Source organism: Punica granatum, chromosome 3 (assembly GCF_007655135.1).
Source record: "Punica granatum isolate Tunisia-2019 chromosome 3, ASM765513v2, whole genome shotgun sequence".
Lineage (NCBI taxonomy): Eukaryota > Viridiplantae > Streptophyta > Magnoliopsida > Myrtales > Lythraceae > Punica > Punica granatum.
The window spans coordinates 1,458,824-1,478,549 of NC_045129.1; the positions used below are offsets into that span (position 1 = coordinate 1,458,824).

At 43.1% G+C, this 19,726-nt stretch overlaps 2 protein-coding genes and 1 pseudogene across 4 annotated transcripts; 1 reads left to right on the top strand and 2 right to left on the bottom strand.

The window, feature by feature from the left end:
• Positions 1–266: 266 nt before the first annotated feature.
• Positions 267–6,092, bottom strand: LOC116199472. Of its 3 annotated transcripts, none has more exons than XR_004155542.1 (9): positions 3,276–6,092; positions 3,074–3,175; positions 2,617–2,769; positions 2,088–2,251; positions 1,809–1,956; positions 1,525–1,647; positions 1,324–1,411; positions 988–1,220; positions 267–546 (listed from the first exon to the last, which is right to left on the bottom strand). XR_004155542.1 is itself a non-coding variant. In XM_031529823.1 (8 exons), exons 1-8 carry the CDS (start codon positions 5,451–5,453, stop codon positions 1,054–1,056), a joined length of 3,123 nt encoding a protein of 1,040 aa, XP_031385683.1. In that variant the 5' UTR covers positions 5,454–6,092; the 3' UTR covers positions 267–1,053. The 3 variants fall into 3 exon arrangements, 1 of the variants encoding a protein (XP_031385683.1); XR_004155541.1 differs by having other exon boundaries at positions 817–1,220; XM_031529823.1 differs by having other exon boundaries at positions 267–1,220.
• Positions 6,093–6,932: 840 nt separating this feature from the next.
• On the bottom strand, positions 6,933–8,145 carry LOC116201533 (annotated as a pseudogene).
• Positions 8,146–15,668: 7,523 nt separating this feature from the next.
• LOC116201291 (mediator of RNA polymerase II transcription subunit 17) lies at positions 15,669–19,456 on the top strand. The gene is made up of 8 exons (XM_031532474.1): positions 15,669–15,865; positions 16,244–16,439; positions 16,738–16,851; positions 16,934–17,019; positions 17,452–17,824; positions 17,913–18,371; positions 18,467–18,781; positions 18,907–19,456. Exons 1-8 carry the CDS (start codon positions 15,777–15,779, stop codon positions 19,231–19,233), a joined length of 1,959 nt encoding a protein of 652 aa, XP_031388334.1. The 5' UTR covers positions 15,669–15,776; the 3' UTR covers positions 19,234–19,456.
• The last annotated feature ends 270 nt before the right edge of the window (positions 19,457–19,726 follow it).

A 19,726-nucleotide genomic window follows, 5' to 3' on the forward strand; every position in this document is an offset into this window, starting at 1 on the left:
TTGAAGTTCGTTTAATTTCCTCATTAGGGAATCTTTGGATTAGGAAGGATCGGTTTTCGCAAAACCGGCACATGCATTGCAGATTGTGCTCTTCCCGCGTCCATACGCACCACATTGATACCGAAGAATGGATGGATTTCATCCATTCTGTTGACGTAATTTCTTCGGATGAAAATGATCCCCTATCCAACTGGAACCAGAACGATTTTTTTTTTTTTTGGAATGAAATTCCACATAAGAGTGTACTTATATAAGAAAATCTTCAATTGAGAAATGCATGTAATAATATAATTATTTCTATAATGGAACAATTCGACGGGAAGACAAAATTTTATTGGAGTCCCGACCATAAGCGTTAACGCTTAGCTCCGAGTTTGATCTAAAACATATAAGCTTAGGCACAATACATGAATGTACTCTTTTCTTAAAAGTCCAAACTACAAGGAAGTATTGTATACCCTTTCACCAGCTTATATACAGAAACCAATCTCCAGAGCTTCCTTCTCATCCTCATGAGCATCTTCCGATCCATATAATAGTACCAACCTGCAGAATGATTGTCCGTGCATATACCGTCAGTCCAATAGGCAACCCGCAATCGAAGAATACTCTTAAGACCCCCCATCTCAGTGAAATCATCATACTAAGAATCGAAAAGGGCTTCCACACAGGACGCCATTAGAATAAATAAAAAAAATTCATCGGCCAAGTCTGCTTTGAAAGTTGGCTGTAAATTCACCACATAATTTCACCAGTACAAAAGGGGGTCTTGGACGATCTGTTCTCTCATGACGAGGATGAAATGAAGCCACTCACATGAAAAAATTCTGCCCCAAAAGTCTCTCCTTCGGGATATATATGGAAGTCTTCTGAGGAGAAGAAGCGTCTAATGCGAATTGCATCATCAGCCTTTGGTTGCTCGATAAAACAGTAGGCAGCCCTAAACTCGGAAATATACACTTATTTCTTTTAATATCTCGATTTTACCGTTCTTCTGCTACAGTGGAGGTGCAGCAGAGGGAAGAAAAACACTGAGCTGATTTGACCGAGGCGCTACTTCACATTAATTGCAGCAGCCATGCTCCTCAGCTTCTGAGAAATCTCCGAGAATGAGGGCCTCTCAGATGGGTCCGCAGCCCAGGAACTTTCCATCAGGGACTTCCACTCAGGATCGCACCACAATGGGATTTTTGGGCGTAATGAGTTGTTCACTATTCCTCCTGAAGGACCCGAGGAACAGAGAGATTCAGAACATCATGAAGGAATTGCTATTTTGCTCCCTTCATAAAAGAAGATCATAGACACGGAATGCATGGTTCTTACCAATTATTGAAGCACAATGCATGTCTGCATATGGTTCTTCCCCAGTGAGCAATTCCCACATGACAATTCCGAAAGAGTACACATCAATCTGCATCATAAGAGCAGTGACGAATGAATATTTCATCGAGATACACAAAAAAAAAGAGGGTGAAAAATTAAGTTCCCTGAGACTCAAATTGCAAACTGTAAAGAATCCATTACCTTCTCGGTCACCATGTTACTTTTTCCGCTCAAGAGTTCAGGTGCCATCCAGGGTAGAGTCCCACGAACACCCCCGGAAACTAGTGTGTGCTGCTTCACCTTTGACAGCCCGAGATCTCCAATCTGAAAGCAAGAGAAACATTAGGCAACAATTTGCAGGATATGTCTTATTGCGCAGCACCATTACTTTTTAAGGACTATGATGCTAATGGACTCAAAACCAAGACCCCTACTTTGATGGGCCTGAATCAGTTTGAGGATCTAATGGTAGCAAATCAGCATACCTTGCACACAGGCCGTTGAGGATCTCTCATGTTCACTAGAAGATTCTCACATTTCAGATCAAAATGTACGATATTTCTCCCATGCAAGTATTCCATCCCAAAAGCTGCATCCATGGCTATGATGAGTCTTTTCCGCCGATCGATAGTTCTGAAACACCAGACTTGCCAGGATCAGTTACAAATCTACTCCACATTTAAAGAGGAAAAGAACACGAAAAAGTAGTCCTAAGAATACGAGCACTAACCAACAGAGAATATATGCCATGTTAAAATCATCACCTGTCCTTTTTCTGCAAAAACTGTTTGAGGGATCCATTGACCATAAATTCCGTCACTGTAGCTAAAGACCCATCTGGACCATCTCGTACTATGCCATAGAAGGAAACAACATTCGGATGATGCAGAGAACTCAAAATTAATGCCTCCCTCCAGAAATCCGCAATCTACAAGTGTGGGCCATGATTACTATGCATCTTATCAATGTATAATCAATTAAGCTTGGAGCCAGAGAAAGTGATAAAATGACAACACTCAAATTCAATGAAGCAGATTCACCTAAGCACATCCAATATATAGCACAGCAAATTCAGAATACTCAACAAGCAGCTAGAAGACATAGGATAGAGTTTAAATGCATTATAAGTTCAATTTAAGTTACAAATGTAGGGAAACATCTAACAACAAATGGGACTAGAATTAGAGTGGTCAAACAATCATCAGGATGAATAACTTCGGAAGCCCACCCAACAATACATATGCATCATCATATATAATTAACCTTCTAAAAAAGAAGGGCAAAAGAAACTACCAGTCGTTCTCTTTCAGAAGGTCTACCAGCAAAGCAGCTGGCTTTTATTCTCTTAATAGCTACATCAGAACCCTTCCACTTTCCATGATAAACGGCTCCATATGTGCCAGACCCCAACTCGCGTATCTCTTCGAGGTCATCATTCCTTATTGTCTGAGGAAAGATCAAGCATATATTTCAATTATAACCGAAACAAAGATAACGCTCTGATAGTGAAGTAGTTGATACTACCAAAACTTCTTTCCTTATATTCAAGCGTTCCATACGACCAAAAGGAAAATAAAACACCAATTTCAGAATATCTTTTGTACAGGGAAAAGTTATATCATTGAAAAATATTACGCCAAAGAATCTCTTCATACTAAGAATCTTATGGACACTTGAACTGCTATCCAGAAAACAAGGTTGAGCCTATATTGGGAGGAAAACAATCCAAAAGGAAAACAAAAACAAGAACCTGCAATCCTCGGGCAATAGCTTCTGCTTCGGCTTTCGTTGGCTCGATTTTGGAATTTTTGACATGATCATCGGAACTTGCCTCCAGCTCCCCTTGGGTATTCTGCACCAAAAGTTAACAATAAGGAGAGACAAAAAAGATAAAAGAAATAAAAACATGTACCTTTCTGTGGTTCATCTATGCAAAATAATTTCACACTCACCGATACTTCTGCTCCTTTAGTCTCTGCTTCTTTCGAAGTTTTAGCCTGACCTTTGGAATCATCACCTTCACTTTTAGCTTCATCTTTCAAATCACCCTCACCTACCAACGAAGCTGCCTTTACAGGAACATTCACCTCAGATAAATTAATAACAATGTTGCGACCACTTCCATTTTCCCTTGAGCAATTTGCATTTAAAGATTCACGAGGTTTCTGCTTTTGTTCTGTATCTACGATCTTATCGCCTGGTTCTTCTATCTTATTAGTCTCATTTCCTTCTTCATTCTGCTCTTTCGTGGCCATTTCCACTACTTCATTGACATTAATCCCGTTACTCGCCACCCCTTGTGGGGCCTGCAACGCATCCTGGGCATGCGAATGCTGGCCCTCAGGGAAATAACCACCCTTATTAATGGCCAAAGTGGGGCCCGGGCCATCAAAGCCAAATGCCTTCTGAGGAAGCTCAACCCTTGGTATTTGACTATCGACCCCAGTGCAAAACCTTGGGCTGCCATCTGGAGTGGCCCTAACAAAACCTTGGCCTGTCGTGCCATTCGATGGCTGAGCTGGATGGGACACTTCGTTAGGAGACCCGCCATGCACCGCATTAGGGGCATTCCTCCACATTGTCTGTGGATGAAGATGGTGTCCATGCGGAACCATGTGAACATTACTATCCACGCCATAAGCATAGCCCAATGGAATATGTGGGGAACCAGCCACAGACGGGTCGTGAAAGACTTCAGTGCCCTGGTCAGGCCCAACTTGGTTAGGGACATAGTTGGAGGAAACATGATGCCCATCAACTATACTAGGATGCCCAACAGAAAAATTCATGCTTGGACCATCTCTAACATAATAATCGTTCAGTCTCCCAGTTCCAGCTCCCACTGCATGAACTCTTGCATCCTCACCATGAGGATTCAACTGGTGAGCAAGGGGCCCGCCTCGTTCTTGAGAATGGGGTTCATTGTAAAGAACCCGGGGCTCCTTCTGCTCCCGAGGGTGGGCCACATGGAGGGGTTTCAAGTTAGCATTCATCAACAAGTAACTATCCCGACCCGAAGGGCACTCGGGACATTGGGCATTCATCTCCATACGCGGTTGAGGTCTGTCAAAGGACAACCGACAGTGCTCACAAACGTTCCCATCACTGGGACCATGGAGTATGTTACCTGGATAACCCATATCGCCAGAAGGGGTCCCATTAGTCGGGACCCAAACAACATTCTCAGGAAACTGCTGCTGTTGATGGTGCTCATGACTAACTTGTTGTTGCCATGGATATTCCTCTGATAATTCTCCACCGAAAGGCATCCCATACCGCGCTGAGGAGGGCGAAGGCGGAAATTCCGGCCGTAATTCATGGGGTGTGTGGTGCCTTGGAGAATAGTAGGCAGGGCTCCATGGAGGCTCCATTTGCAGTTGCCCTGACCCCATCCTCGGTATGGTGAGGTGGTGCAAATTAATATGAGGAACTCCTATATCACCACTCATCGGGCTAAAGAACTGTTCAGTTAAGTGCATATCTTCCACAGCGCCAATCATTGAGGAATCTAGGAGCTGCTGCTTCCTAAAGTCTGATGCATCGTTCATATTGTTCAGGGCATCAACATACCTTCTCTCGGAATTCCGATCATCTCCATCAATATAGTGCAAGGATCCATCTTGTTCAGGGTGGGAAAAGAGGAATATCCTGAGCCTAGTGAACCCATCTCCGGAGCCCAACTTATCGTACTCCTCCATCATGTTGGTCACATCATCATCGTTCACAACCGAGACTAAGGCATCGAGATCCTCATCAGGCTGCTGGTATTTCAGCACTGCTGCCCCCTCAAAGAGCTCCCTCATCCGATTCATCAAGTCCTCATAAGTAATGTCTCTAGGGACACTAACTATTCTGGTCTCTCCACCGACGTACCTCAATTTCCCATCCTGCGGGCGGGGCAGTATGCTGCCTGAGAAGCTGCAGAGGAATTTTACTCGCTGGGTCTCGTCATTTGAGCTGAGCGGTGAGACTGAGCCTGGAGCAGAATTCGAGGCCGTGGAAGGGCTATCCATCAAGTGAACAGCCTGATGAGGAGGAGGAGGAGGAGGAGGAGGGGGATTATGGAGCTGGTGCTGATCTAGCTCAACTAACGGCGATTCACTCGGACTCGCGACTCTTCTATTGCACATGAGTAGATCTTTTCAGTATATGGAGCTGATTCGAGGTAAAATAACAGTAACCATTCCTTCAAGTGCCATAAAAACAGAGCAGATGAGAAGGTACAAAGCTCAGATGGAGTGCCAAAAATTTGAAATTCCTACAAAACCCATCAAAACTCTTATCTTGATGGAGAAATGATACCCACACGCACGAGAAACCTAATGCACTCAATCAATCACCTCCGCAACCTCGACAAATGGGAAGGGCACAGCCCAGGAACGAATAAATTCCGATGCAAGAACCAAATGGGCAGAGTGGGAACAGAGTACCTGTGAAAGGTAACGATCCGATGGCACCAAAAGGCAACTTTTTTCCAGAAACCCACGTGAAATAACGTACCAAAAAAGAGAGAGAAAAAAAAAAAACGTCGAGAAATGTCGGAGACAAAAGATGGAGAAGACAACCTCGAATCCCCCCGAAACAAGACGAGCCCTGGTTCTGAGTTCAGAGGAAGAATATGAATCGGAGCTGGGGGGAAAGACCCACAGCAGGAATTGCGGTCATGTGCTGAACCAAATCAATGGGATGGGAAGAAGAGGACGACGAAGGGGAGATGAAGGTGAAGGGAGCGCCATTGAGGGCAGGGACAGAAGAAGGGCTAAAAAAAAAAAAAGAAAAGAAAAATCGTGGGCTTTATTTGTTCTTTCGGGAGAAGATGCGATGCCCGTACGCCAGGTAGTGTCACACGTGGCGCTCCCTTGTTTGTGCATTCCCATAAATGTTTTTTTTTTTGACAATCATCTCACTTCTTCTTCCCCCAAAAAAAGAAAAAAGACGTCATCTTTTTCTCTCTGTTTTTTTTTACCCAATAATAATTTCCCACTCTTTCGGTCCTGTCAGGGGCATATGCCCTCACATTCCAAATTCCCAATTCCATTCTCCCCTCACCCACAGCCACAGTGGGCTGGGCCGGTCCGGACCGGACGGTTCGGCTCTGCCACGACAGGCCAACGGGGCTGCTATTTCAATCATCATCCATCCATTTTATACTTCAATCAACCAGTAAGGTGTAATTCACTATCCACGTGGACGAAACCGGAGATTCGTGATCGAAGGGATCCACGTAGTTGCCTCGTTCAGCATACGTGAGTTAATGAAGGAGTGACTCTCAATCGCCCATTCATAAGGGAAATCTTGTTCTTATTAATTTGTAGATCTTTCCTGGTTTTGATGAGTTATATGTATAGAAATAATCAGCAGATACCAAAGGTAATTGCCACAACCAGCTTTTCCGGCAGGTACTGGTTGCTCGGCGGTAAATATATAGTTTATAACGACCGCATGGTACCTTAGCATGTGTTTAGTCGCCCAAGCTGGTTCGGTGGTGCTAAGCGTCTAACAGAATATGATTTGTTAAGTATAATGCTACTGAGAAAATCCCGATCATATATTCATATCCATCCATATGATATATAAGAAGGCGGCGTATTATTGCTTCATAGCTCTCGTAATATTAATTAAATGACTTCATAGAAAGAACAAATACATTGCCTGTATATAGAGATTTCACGAGCCATGCATCTTGCAAATTTTATGTTTTGACATAACACGTTGACTGATAGTTTTGTTGATCACAGTGACACGGGATGCAGCTGCAGGATCTGCACTGTCAGAGGCTTGCTGGAGCTGCTGCTGCTGTTTCATGGTGTTACAGTTCAGCAGAGAGCACTGGGGAATGGAGTCTCCATCGAGAGTGATCACGGGCAAGCTGTCGCAGTTGCAGATCTCTATCATGGATCCGTCCGGGTCGTGGAAGAACAGCTAATCCACTGAGATCCCTCCTTCCTCTATCCCGCTCTTTACGTACTCGATCTCCATCTCCTTCAGCATCTTCTCGACCGAGTGCATGCTTTGACACTGCTGAAAACCTATACATTAGTATGCCGACCAGGCATGACATTTCCATATATGTGCACAGGCAAATCATTTTGGGTCTACGAGCCTATGACATATACTTTATTGCGTATCGATATTTACATTCTTGGAGATCTTTCGTACATCTTGTGCACCGGTCTAACAAACCTGGAAAGAAATGTGATTATCCTTTGGGTTGATATGGCCAATCTTGGGCATCCTCTCTGGTTCTTCTTCTTCTTCTTTTCGTTTGCTGAATGTCCTCTCTGGTTCTTCAGATTGCAGCAAATGAATGCCAATTCCATAATTGAACAGCCTGCGCAGCAAAAATCACCAAAACTTATTATGGTTTTTTTGTTTGTTTGTTGATATATCGTTTTTTTTTTCAGTTTATTGCCTTTACAATTATCGGATTTAACTCTGCTCATATTTCTCTCGATCGAGGTTTAATTTCTAACATGCGTAATTATAGTCATTCTATAACATTAATTAACTGGACCAATATTGGTATCGAAATTCAGAGTTTTCGAATTAGGAGTAGGATGATATGTACCAAGCGCACTCGAAATCGAAAGAACCAGGCCGCCTGACAGGAACGAAACCGAGAACATTCTGACAGAAATCAATGGTCCGTTCCACTGATCTGCACACGATGGAAATGTGGTTCAGTGACTTGAGGTGCAGAGGGTTCTCTGTCCTGCCCATCATCGATCTCTCAGAGTCTCGCCGGGAAATTAAAAGGAGCTGGAAGACGTCGAATAACCGAAAACGGTAGTGTTCGAGATGATGCTTTCAACACATACATACACACACACACACACAGAGCAATGATTAATTTCTATGTATAGATGCGTGATCTAGCTTGCCATTATATAAGCCAAATTGAAGCCAAGGGACAGCGATCTCTAGTACGTTGACTATTAATGTAAGCGACACGTCAGTTCCACGTTGGAGGGTAGGAACCAATGGGTTTTTGTAGTTGACACGTTCCCAAATTAACAATGTACATCAATCTCGGCGCTTCACCTATTATATACTATTACTTCCAAACAAGTCCAACATGTACATACATGTGTACTATTGGGAAATAAAAAAGATTAATGATGAATTAAATTGATCAAAATAATAATTAGACACTTTGGTCTGCTTGGTTTTAAAGTTAAGTAGAATTTATTTTTGATTTTAATTGGGTTGTAATAATTGTGTTGTTGAATTACGAGAAAAAATATGAAAAATTAATGAATAGTTAAGAGAAAGTGATGATTATGTTGTTAAATTGTTGAAAAAGTAATCAATAATTGAAAAAATTTAATATTAAAAATTGAATTGATTATAATGGAGTTGTACGCGGGTTTATATATGAGCTCCACCTTTTTGAATTTGAAAAGTTGATTTTTGTTTTGTAGTGAACAAAGTTAAAATCTTAAAATTAGATTGCGAAATCAAACGAAATATTAAACTCGTTTGGTTTTAAGGTCGATTTTTAAAATTTTAACTCTAACTTTAACTCTACTCACTATACAACAAAAGTTAACAATACAATTATTATTTTTTTCTTTTTCTTCAATTTTTTAACCATTCAAATCAATTTTTAATATTAATTTCTCTCAATTATTTATTACTTTTTCACACTTTTTATCATAATTCAACAACACAATCATTACAACCCAATTAAAATCAAAACTTAACTCTACTTAACTCTAAAACCAAACATATCAGGTTCTTTAACGTGGTTGGGACACCTTCATGGCAGCAGTGATCCGTGTTCCAACTTTTTTGCCTTATAGAATGGTGGACATACAATTTCGGCACATCAATCTACTTCTAATTTCCAGTGACAATTTGTTGGGGTTAGGGATGTACTCAACCAAACAATAACGCAGCAATTAATCTTCCTCCCCTACTGGTGTAATCGAGATAGGAATCAATCAAATCAACCAACAAGCAGTAAAGTAAAACAACACCAAGAATTTTACGTGGAAAACCCCAATGTGGGGAAAAACCACTGGACCAACTCCGAATCAACGATCCACTATGAAGGTTATACAATGTCTTTCATCAAGGGTAAACCCTTGGATCACCAAACTCAAGAGAAACACTCTCTTGGATCACCCAAATACTAAATTCGTCACCCACACCGGGTGGTTCACAAAATCAGCTGAAACAGCACCTACAGAGCTCGAATAGAAATTCTGACCGTTCAGAAGTTAGCCCCACGTGTTGTGAAGCTGCTGTCAAAATTTCGTCCCAATCGGAGTTCGTTTGATGTCCCGATCGAGGTTTGATCTCCAGCTGCGCGCTGCCCCTGCTCTTCGAATTCTGCTGTCTGCTCTTCCCTGGTTTTGTGCTGCTATGCTGCTGCACTTCTGCCGCTCTACACTAATCTGCAGCTGTTCTGCTGCTATTTATACCTCAGCTGATTTGCTGAAACAAAAACCCTAATAAAATGGGTTCTTGGGCTTATTAAGGCCCGATAAAAGCCCAATACAATTTGAGCCCAACTTCCTCCAAATTGGAGGGATACCCAACAAACTCCCCCTCCCGACTATTTGGAGGCTTCAAGCATACCGGCTATACTTCGGCAAACATGAAGTTTCTCCCTAGCGAGAGGTTTTGTCATCATATCAGCTCCATTCTCATCGGTGTGCACTTTGTCTAGCTTCACCAGCTTGGACTCCAACACATCTCTAATCCAATGAAACTTGATATCGATATGTTTCGACCTCGAATGGAAAGTGGGATTCTTGCAAAGATGAATGGCGCTTTGACTATCACAGTGTAGAACATACCTTTCTTGCTTCAAGCTCAACTCCTGCAAAAACTTTTGCAACCACAACATCTCCTTGCAACCTTCGGTCACCGCAATGTATTCGGCTTCCGTTGTAGACAAAGCGATGCACTTTTGAAGCCTTGATTGCCATGAGATAGCTCCCCCTGCAAAAGTCATCAAGTATCCCGAAGTGGATTTCCGGGAATCAATATCTCCTGCCATATCCGCATCCGTATAGCCCACTAACTCCGGCTTACCAGTTCCAAAGTGTAAACACACCTTGGATGTTCCTCTGAGATACCTCAGAATCCACTTAACTGCATTCCAATGCTCTTTCCCCGGATTGGAGAGAAAACGACTAACCACACCAACAGAATGAGCGATATCTGGTCTTGTACAGACCATGGCATACATCAAACTTCCTACAGCTGATGAGTAAGGAACTTTCTTCATCTCTTCTTTCTCCTTCTCACTTGTAGGACATTGCTTCGAGCTAAGTTTGAAATGAGAAGCAAGTGGTGATGAAACTGGTTTAGCATTACCCATGTTGAACCGATCCAAAATCTTCTCGATGTACTTCTCTTGAGAAAGCCAAAGTTTTCCACTTGATCTGTCACGAGAAATATGCATCCCAAGGATCTGCTTTGCCGGTCCCAAATCCTTCATGGCAAAGGACTTGTTGAGCTCCTTCTTCAACTCTGTAATCTTGCTCATATCATGACCGACAAGCAACATATCATCCACATATAACAGTAAAATGATAAAATCACCATTCGAGAATTGTTTCACGAACACACAATGATCTGAAGTTGTCCGTGTGTAGCCATGGCTCAACATGAAAGAGTCAAACTTTTTATACCACTGCCGAGGTGCTTGCTTAAGCCCATACAAGCTCTTCCTCAGCCTGCACACCAAATGCTCCTTACCTTTAACTCGGAATCCTTCAGGCTGCTCCATATATATTTCTTCCTCCAAGTCACCATGCAGGAAAGCTGTTTTTACATCGAGCTGCTCGATCTCCAAGTTTAGACTAGCTGCCAGTGCGAGAACAACTCGGATCGATGACATCTTGACAACGGGCGAGAAGATCTCCTCGAAGTCAACTCCTTTCTTCTGGTTGAAACCTTTCACTACCAGTCGAGCTTTGTATCGAGGTCGCGAGTTCTCTGTCTTCAACCTGTAGACCCATTTGTTCTTCAATGCTCTCTTACCTTGCGGTAGCTTCACTAGGTCATACGTGTGATTTTCAGACAAGGAGTTCATCTCCTCATTCATCGCCTTCAACCAGTGCTCCTTGTACTCATGTGCCACAGCTTCATCATAGCACTCAGGTTCTCCCCCGTCAGTCAGTAGCACATATTCATGAGGCGGATATCTTGTAGATGATCGTCTTATTCTATCAGATTGTCTAGGTAGATCTGCAGGCTCTAACTGTAACTGCGAGCCTGTATCATCCGTAGTCACATCATCATCTACCTGAGGAATCTCACCCCCAGTCGTGGTTTCTTCATACTCACCAGGTACCTCTTCCATTGGATGCTCTACATCAACCGATACAGGAATAGAGATCTCGTGAGGATTGCCTACACTGGCCTTCTCTAACTTTTGCAAATCCTCGATTGTCTGGTCCTCAAAGAAGACAACATCCCTGCTCCTGATGATCTTCTTGCTATCAGGGTCCCAAAGCCTGTACCCGAACTCTTCATGTGCATAACCCAAGAAGATGCACTGTTTTGCCTTGGCATCAAGTTTTGATCTTTCATCTCGAGGAATGTGAACAGATGCCCTGCACCCGAATACTCTGAGATGCTTGTATGATACTTTCTTGCCGGTCCACACCTGCTGGGGTACATCTCCATCAAGTGCAACTGACGGTGTAAGATTAATAAGATCAACCGCTGACCTCATTGCCTCGCCCCAGAAAGGCTTAGACAGTTTCGCTTGAGAAAGCATACAACGAACTCTCTCAACAATTGTGCGGTTCATCCTCTCTGCAAGCCCGTTCTGTTGTGGTGTCTTCGGTACCGTCTTCTCAAGTTTGATACCGTGAGTCCTGCAATAGTTCTCGAAAGGACCCCTATACTCACCACCATTATCAGCTCTGACACATTTCAGTTTCATGCCTGTTTCTCTTTCCACTGCTACATGGAAGTTCTTGAAAATCTCAGTCACCTGATCTTTAGTTCTCATAGGGTAAGCCCAAACTTTCCTGGTGTGATCATCTATAAATGTCACAAAATAGAGAGCACCACCAAGAGATCTATCCGACATAAAACAAACATCTGTATGCACAAGATCAAGTATATGATGGCATCTAGAGGGACGACTTCTAACAAAAGAAACTCTCCTCTGCTTACCGGCTAAACAGTGATCACAAGTGCTCAAGTGCATACCTTTAACGGGCAAAGACTGCTTTCTAGCAAGAATTTGAATACCTTTCTCGCTGATATGCCCAAGTCTCCTATGCCATAGCTCGATAGGATAATCCTCAGCAACATTAATTTGACCGGAATTGTGTCTGGCACGCAGCCTGTAGAGAGTGTCGGTCTTCTGACCTCGTGCCACAATCAACGAACCCTTGGAGAGCTTCCATCTCCCATTGCTGAATTCATTACTGTAGCCTTCATCATCAAGTTGACCCGTCGAGATTAGGTTAAGGCGAATTTCTGGAACATGCCTCACCTTCTTCAAAAACAACTTGCAGCCAAGCTCGGTCTCTAGACAGACATCACCAATACCGACAATCTTGCATGATTGTCCATTCCCCATTCTCACATAACCATAGTCCCCGGTAGTGTAAGATGAAAAGAAATCCCGATGAGGAGTGACATGAAACGAGGCACCTGTATCTGCAACCCAGGTAGAGTCCTGACATGTGAAATTCACATAAGCTTCATCACAAATGATGTAGGTCTCTCCATCACATGCCACTGCTGTAGTGCCTTCTTCCTTCTTGCTCTCACCGTTGCCATTCTGATTTTTCTTCAGAGCTCTACACTCCCTTTTGTAGTGTCCCTCTTTTCCACAGTGATAGCAAGTGACCACTTTCCTCGTCTTCGACTTTGATCTGCCCCTCGATTTGCCACGTGAGTTACTATGCTTGGAAGAGAAATTTCTGCTTTGACTTCTCCCCCGTTGTTCAGTAACCAAAGCTTCAGACTGAATGGAAATTCCCGTGCCTTTCCTTCTAGTCTCCTCATTAAATAAACTGTCTGTCACCGTAGCCAACGATAGCTTCCCGTTTGGCGCAGAATTGCTTAATGCAACCACAAGTGTGTCCCAATTATCCGGTAGAGTCCCTAAAAGTAGACAGGCCTGCAACTCATCGGGTAATATTATCTCCAGGTTCGTCAACTGGTTAATAATATCCTGGAAATTACTCATGTGAGCAGCCATATCACCTCCATCCTGGAAACGAAGATGAACCAGCTTCTTCACGAGGAATGCCTTATTTTGTGGTGTCTTCCTCGCATAGAGATTTGTCAATTTATCCCACAAAGCTTTCGCATTTGTCTCCTGAGCAACATGATGATAAATACTATTGTCTATCCACTGCCGAATCAAACCAATAGTCTTCCGATTTGTGCGTTCCCAAGCCTTGTCATCCTTATCTTTGGGTTTCGCGGAATCCCCTTCAATAGGATCGTACAAATCCCTGCAAAATAGAAGATCCTCCATCCGAGACTTCCATATAGAGTAGTTGGTTGCATTCAACTTGAACATGGATCCTGTAGACTCCTCCATCTCGAAAACACCGAAAAAAAACTCAAACTTCTCTAACCCGAAGCTCTGATACCACTTGTTGGGGTTAGGGATGTACTCAACCAAACAATAACGCAGCAATTAATCTTCCTCCCCTACTGGTGTAATCGAGATAGGAACTAATCAAATCAACCAACAAGCAGTAAAGTAAAACAACACCAAGAATTTTACGTGGAAAACCCCAATGTGGGGAAAAACCACGGGACCAACTCCGAATCAACGATCCACTATGAAGGTTATACAATGTCTTTCATCAAGGGTAAACCCTTGGATCACCAAACTCAAGAGAAACACTCTCTTGGATCACCCAAATACTAAATTCGTCACCCACACCGGGTGGTTCACAAAATCAGCTGAAACAGCACCTACAGAGCTCGAATAGAAATTCTGACCGTTCAGAAGTTAGCCCCACGTGTTGTGAAGCTGCTGTCAAAATTTCGTCCCAATCGGAGTTCGTTTGATGTCCCGATCGAGGTTTGATCTCCAGCTGCGCGCTGCCCCTGCTCTTCGAATTCTGCTGTCTGCTCTTCCCTGGTTTTGTGCTGCTATGCTGCTGCACTTCTGCCGCTCTACACTAATCTGCAGCTGTTCTGCTGCTATTTATACCTCAGCTGATTTGCTGAAACAAAAACCCTAATAAAATGGGTTCTTGGGCTTATTAAGGCCCGATAAAAGCCCAATACAATTTGAGCCCAACTTCCTCCAAATTGGAGGGATACCCAACACAATTTTCATTTGCAATGCAAGAATTCGAAACAGGAAGCATATAATTATTAGGGTCAAGGACACTCGAAAAAAGAATCGGTAACATAATAGGCATAGCCATGATGACACCTCTCGCAATCTCACTTAGGGAATAATAAAAATAATAATAATAATGCTTCTTAAGACTAGAGATGTCATATTGTTTCTGGAAGGGTCGAGTCTTAAATTGAAGTGTTTTTTGATCCAAAAGCTAGCCAATACATCAAAAGACCTTTTGATCTTAATTCCTATACTATCGCAATCAAATTAAAATTAATTTCATTCCGGAATAATGTATCCATGCCGGATGAGTGACACTCGCCTAATGTTCGTCATTATCGATCAATGGTGGCAGCAGCTGACATTGATATATGACTCGTTTGGGGTAGTAAAGTGTCGATATATTGATCATTGGTTTGCGATATCACACAGTCTATAATCCTAACATGTCTCTGGACCGATGCGACGAGAGATATGACCAATTATGTTGTCATGGGATGTCGTTTTCATTAATGAACGTGAGAGACTGCAGTAGCCGAGATGCTTCAAGGAAAGCAGAACATGGGAAACTCGTATCTTTGCAATCGTGACTCACACACTCGAGCGAAATGGCACAGGATACGGTTCAAGTTTTGCTTTTCATCTGTGATACTTTGAGATGGGATCTTCTTGCGATCGCGGTACCAAAAGTTTCCCGAGATCTCAAGCCTCGCGGCGTGTTGATAAGGATTAGAGTCGATCAGAGTATACGCGAAGTGCAATGGTATAGGCTTTGTTTGGATAGGAGGGAAATGAAGATACGGAACTGGAATGTGAAATCCTATGTACCGATTCCCATCCATTTCGTTATACCGACGAGCAAATCGAAGGCATATATCCCGGACGCAACACGAACTGCCACCCTGAGACTATGTAGCCTAATGGGACTGGACCCAATTTTTAGAGCCCAATAACCCTTAAAATAAGATTGGGCACGGCCCACGTTGATCACGCCTCCCGCTTTCTGGCCCAAATTGATGATTCCGCCGAAGAGTCCCCATTCTCCGAGCGTCCGTCCGACCGGGGGCTCATTTTCAAGATTTGGTCGCTCCGGTAACTTTCCCGGAAAATTTCTCCCCGTCGGCGAGACGAGAGAGAGAGAGAGAGAGAGAGGGAGAGAGAGATGGACGGAAAGCTGGAAGTCTCCATCGACAAGCTCCCCGTCAAGCGCTTGGATCACATCGAAGAGAACGGCGCCGAGAAATACCCTGCGTATGCTTCTTCCTCTACTTCCCCTCCCAACTCTCATGAATCTCCGTTCACTTCTTGCGGAGAGAACGCTCGAATTTGAGCTGAATTCCTGAACTGATTGAGCGCAAATTTGTTTTGAATCTGGAGAACTTATGAATTCTTGATTGCTTGACCGGTTGCGAGTGAAATTTGAGGAACAAGCATTGCGTGATTTCTTCATTTGAAACTGTTCGATAAACCTTTAGCTCATCGGACAATACCGGAGTTTTGGAATTGCTATTTGAATGCCTAACTTTTTGAATTCGGGCGTTGCTATCTAAATCAATTTGTGCTGAATGGATCACCGGAGTATATTACATAGGTTAGCTGACATTGCTGCTTTGATGTGTTGTTATTTAGTGATGTGAGTTATGAGGAGAAGAGGCTTTCTTTGATTCGGAGGATTGATTTCGCGTGGGCAGTGGAGAAGGATGACAAGAAGAAGGAGAAGAAGAGTGCAAAAGAGAGCTCGACTCCCTGGCAGTGGCAGAGCATGGTTGAGAACTTGCAGTTGGCGCATCAGGAGCTCTCTGTCATTATAGATCTCATTAACACTGTGAGTGCTCTGTAATGGCGAGCCATAAGCCGATATTGAGCTGTCTTGTAAGACTAGGACTTGTGACCAGAATGAACTTGACTTAAATGAACCATGAATGTTTGGTTAGTTCTATCGTATTATGCTTAGTTTTGGCTGAAGCAGAGAGACGATGAGAGTGCCTTAAGGAAGCATCATGCAGAACTCACTTTACGAAATCTGCCTCGAGGAGATTCCTGTTGGGAAAAAAAATGCTGTGTCAGCTCAGTGCTCAACATTATTCAATTGATATAACTTTCTGTTCGATCATGTTTTCTAGGTGGAGGCAAATGATGCTGTTACGGTGGCTAGCATTACCAGGCCAAAGCCATTACCTCACGAGCACTTATCTGATCTAGCTGTATCTGCTGCTACCAAGCTGCAGTGCTTTCGGGTACAATGGTTTTCTCAACTTTTTTGGAAATATATAATAATAACTGTTCTATGCTCTAATGTTGTTTGTTTGTGATATGCAGCATCTTGGGAAATATTTCAAGCAGTCTGCCAAGGCTTTGGACCAACAGGTTGCCAAAGAAGCAAGATTTTATGGCGCTCTCATCAGGTGCCTTTCCTTCCAAATCACAGCATTACATGGCAGTATAACTTTATTGCTTCATTAGCTCGAAGGCATTTATTTTCCGTTTTCCATCTGGTAATTAATATGTTTGTTTGAGATGTAGTTTTGGTTGGTTCCATGTGAATCTTCCTCCACATGAGTGTGGATTTTTTCTTTAGGATACTACAGATTTCGTGAGAACCTTTCTATTGTATTAAGGAGAGCTCATTATGAGACAGCTTATTTAAGTCCGTAGTGGATCATAAATGGTCTTAATTGATGCTCATTGCAGCAAGGCGCCATAGAGCCATTACCATCTGTTATTGCCATTTTAAAATTTTTTTGGTATCACGAATTCATTTCTTATCAGTTCCTTATTTATCCTTTTGGAATATTGTTTCCGTGATTATGAGATGAAATTCACCGATGAGCGAATAGATTGCAGCAAAACTGGAAGGTTAAAAGACAGCGTGTGGCAGCCACTGCACCGAGCAGCGAGGGCTTCACAATTGACCTGTTTGACAATTCAATTTATGATCCTGCATCTATTGTTCGTCCATCATCTATATCTACTGTGCTTGTTGAGCGCGACTCGGCTGGCAAGTTGGCTATATGTGTACCTCCAAAATCAAGCCGTTCACTTCATTTTACCTTTCTCGGGATACAACCAAATACTATTCAAGGGGAATCTTGCAAACTCAACCCTGAGCCTTTAAGAGAAAGCGAGGATGGACCTGCTGGTGATGATGAAAGTGTCAAGAAAACACATTCAATGCTCCGTGAAGTCCATCGGGCAATTTTTGATGAGCAGGTACGTTTCCAGCAACTTCGTCACCACACCTAATAGAAGAGATTCATCTTTAGTGGCATTAACTCTTTTGTTTTTGTACGTGAAACAGGTCTTTGATTTAGTGAACCGTGAAGCATTTAACCCTTCAGTTGGAGTGAATGTAACCGGCATACAAGAAAATCGTTTGCAGCTGAGCTTAGGCCAGGGAACATCTGTGTCCATCTCATTGGAGTTGTCTTCTCTAGATGATCAATCTTCTGAAAGGCTGGACAGGCAGAACTTTGAAACCGCAGCTTTATGCTCTGATTTGTTGAATGGGGTTAAGCCTGAAGAAGGAAAACCCGATTCCTTGAAAAAGAAGATTCCGAATCGTGCATGTTATGAGGTTTATCTCCAACAGATTTTTCATGAGCATGTTTTCGTAAGATCAAAAGTTAGACACGACTCTGGTGCTGTGCGAGCTTCTAACCAGTCAGCCAAAGATGGTCCCAACCTTCTTTCCCACTTTTGTATGTCCCTGGCTCATAGAATTTTCTCGGCCAAGGTCCTCATAGAGCTGGAAAAAGTGGTATGTACCGTGAATCTTGTCAACTTGAATCAAAACTAAATATGTTGTTTTCTAACTTTCTTCCCCTGTCATCTTTTACACTCAATACTTGTTAGGTTTCTGGGGTTCCTTATCTTCAATTAATGTCTCATCCCGCTTGGCATTCTCGCACATCGTCATGGACGCTTTCTATGAAGATTCCACCGTCTATTCCTAATTCGAACCGAACGAGCACGCCGGATGTCTATCCCCTGAAGCACAGTATACCAGCTTTTCGAACAAAAGTGGTTGTTACTGATAACTCCATAAAAGTGGAAGGGGAAGGTGCTCCGAATGTTGTTGGGTTGTTCAAGGGGGCCTCCGAGGACATATCGTCAATTAACAGATATGATTGTGACTTGGCGGATCTCGCTGTAATTATTCTGCAGCAGGTAGGTGAAACTCCTTTTCCCTATAACAACAACTTGTCGTTGATAGCTTTAGCAAATTTATGTAATAATTCATGAATCTTTGTTCAAATGTAACCTTCCGATTGACCTAATTCATGTCGTTTTAGGTTGCTAGCCAAGTAATCCGGTGGCTTCATGAGGAGGCTCTTAAGGTTGGGATAAAGGTGACGAGGGACTTCTTGTGCATTTCCTTCGAGCTCGAGCAAGGGGAGACACTGAGTCTAGTGGCCCATGTGGACCCTGACAATCCCGAGGGCTGCATCTCGTGGTGGCTAGTGGTGGATGATGGCTTCTCGGAAGAGCGAAAGCTCCACTCTGACTTCTATGATGGCGGGTCCGAGTACAGGAAGTTCCTGGGGTATTTGTCCCTAGACGTCTTATATTCAACGCTTATGGATTTGGTCACCCTGTGCAATGGAAGTGCTGCTCATTAGAGAACCTCTTCATGTTGGTTTTTTAGCCTCCAAGGTTACACTGTTACTTTATGTTTTGAGATCTCATAATACTGTGATGTAGTTTGTGGTTATAGCTGATGGACCAGCTCATGGTCAAGACCCGTTGAGGCATTTGATAGCTGTAAATTAAATAGAAGTCTCTTATGAGTTGTCATTTCATTCGGAATATTATTTTCCCATAAGAAAGTCCTTTTCGCTCTCTCTCACGGTCGGACGCATTCAAAACGTTATTGTGTCAAGCTTATGACGCGATGTAATCGCCTTTTACGGGGTCGACAGCCGAAGCCCATTTTACTTAGCTGTCTTTGGGCTTGAGACCAGAGCTTTTGGCCTGTACTGTGTTTCCAGCTGACATTTTCATAGACTTGCCCGTGTAGACCTCGTGAAGGTTTTGCCAGTTGTTTGGGGGTAGCTTGACTTCGAGTGGCTTAGGCAACAAGACATGCACAATCTGTCTTTATGAATGAAGCGG

Bases quoted from the DNA above. Each gene is read 5' to 3' on its own strand.
- LOC116201291 (XM_031532474.1), top strand. From the start codon at position 15,777: ATGGACGGAAAGCTGGAAGTCTCCATCGACAAGCTCCCCGTCAAGCGC. The intron at 15,866-16,243 runs GTATGCTTCTTC...GTTGTTATTTAG, and splicing joins GGCGCCGAGAAATACCCTGC to TGATGTGAGTTATGAGGAGA. The intron at 18,372-18,466 runs GTATGTACCGTG...AATACTTGTTAG, and splicing joins TCATAGAGCTGGAAAAAGTG to GTTTCTGGGGTTCCTTATCT.
- LOC116199472 (XM_031529823.1), bottom strand. From the start codon at position 5,453: ATGTGCAATAGAAGAGTCGCGAGTCCGAGTGAATCGCCGTTAGTTGAG. The intron at 1,648-1,808 runs GTATGCTGATTT...TCTTGCTTTCAG, and splicing joins CTCAACGGCCTGTGTGCAAG to ATTGGAGATCTCGGGCTGTC. The intron at 1,412-1,524 runs GTAATGGATTCT...CTTATGATGCAG, and splicing joins GTAACATGGTGACCGAGAAG to ATTGATGTGTACTCTTTCGG.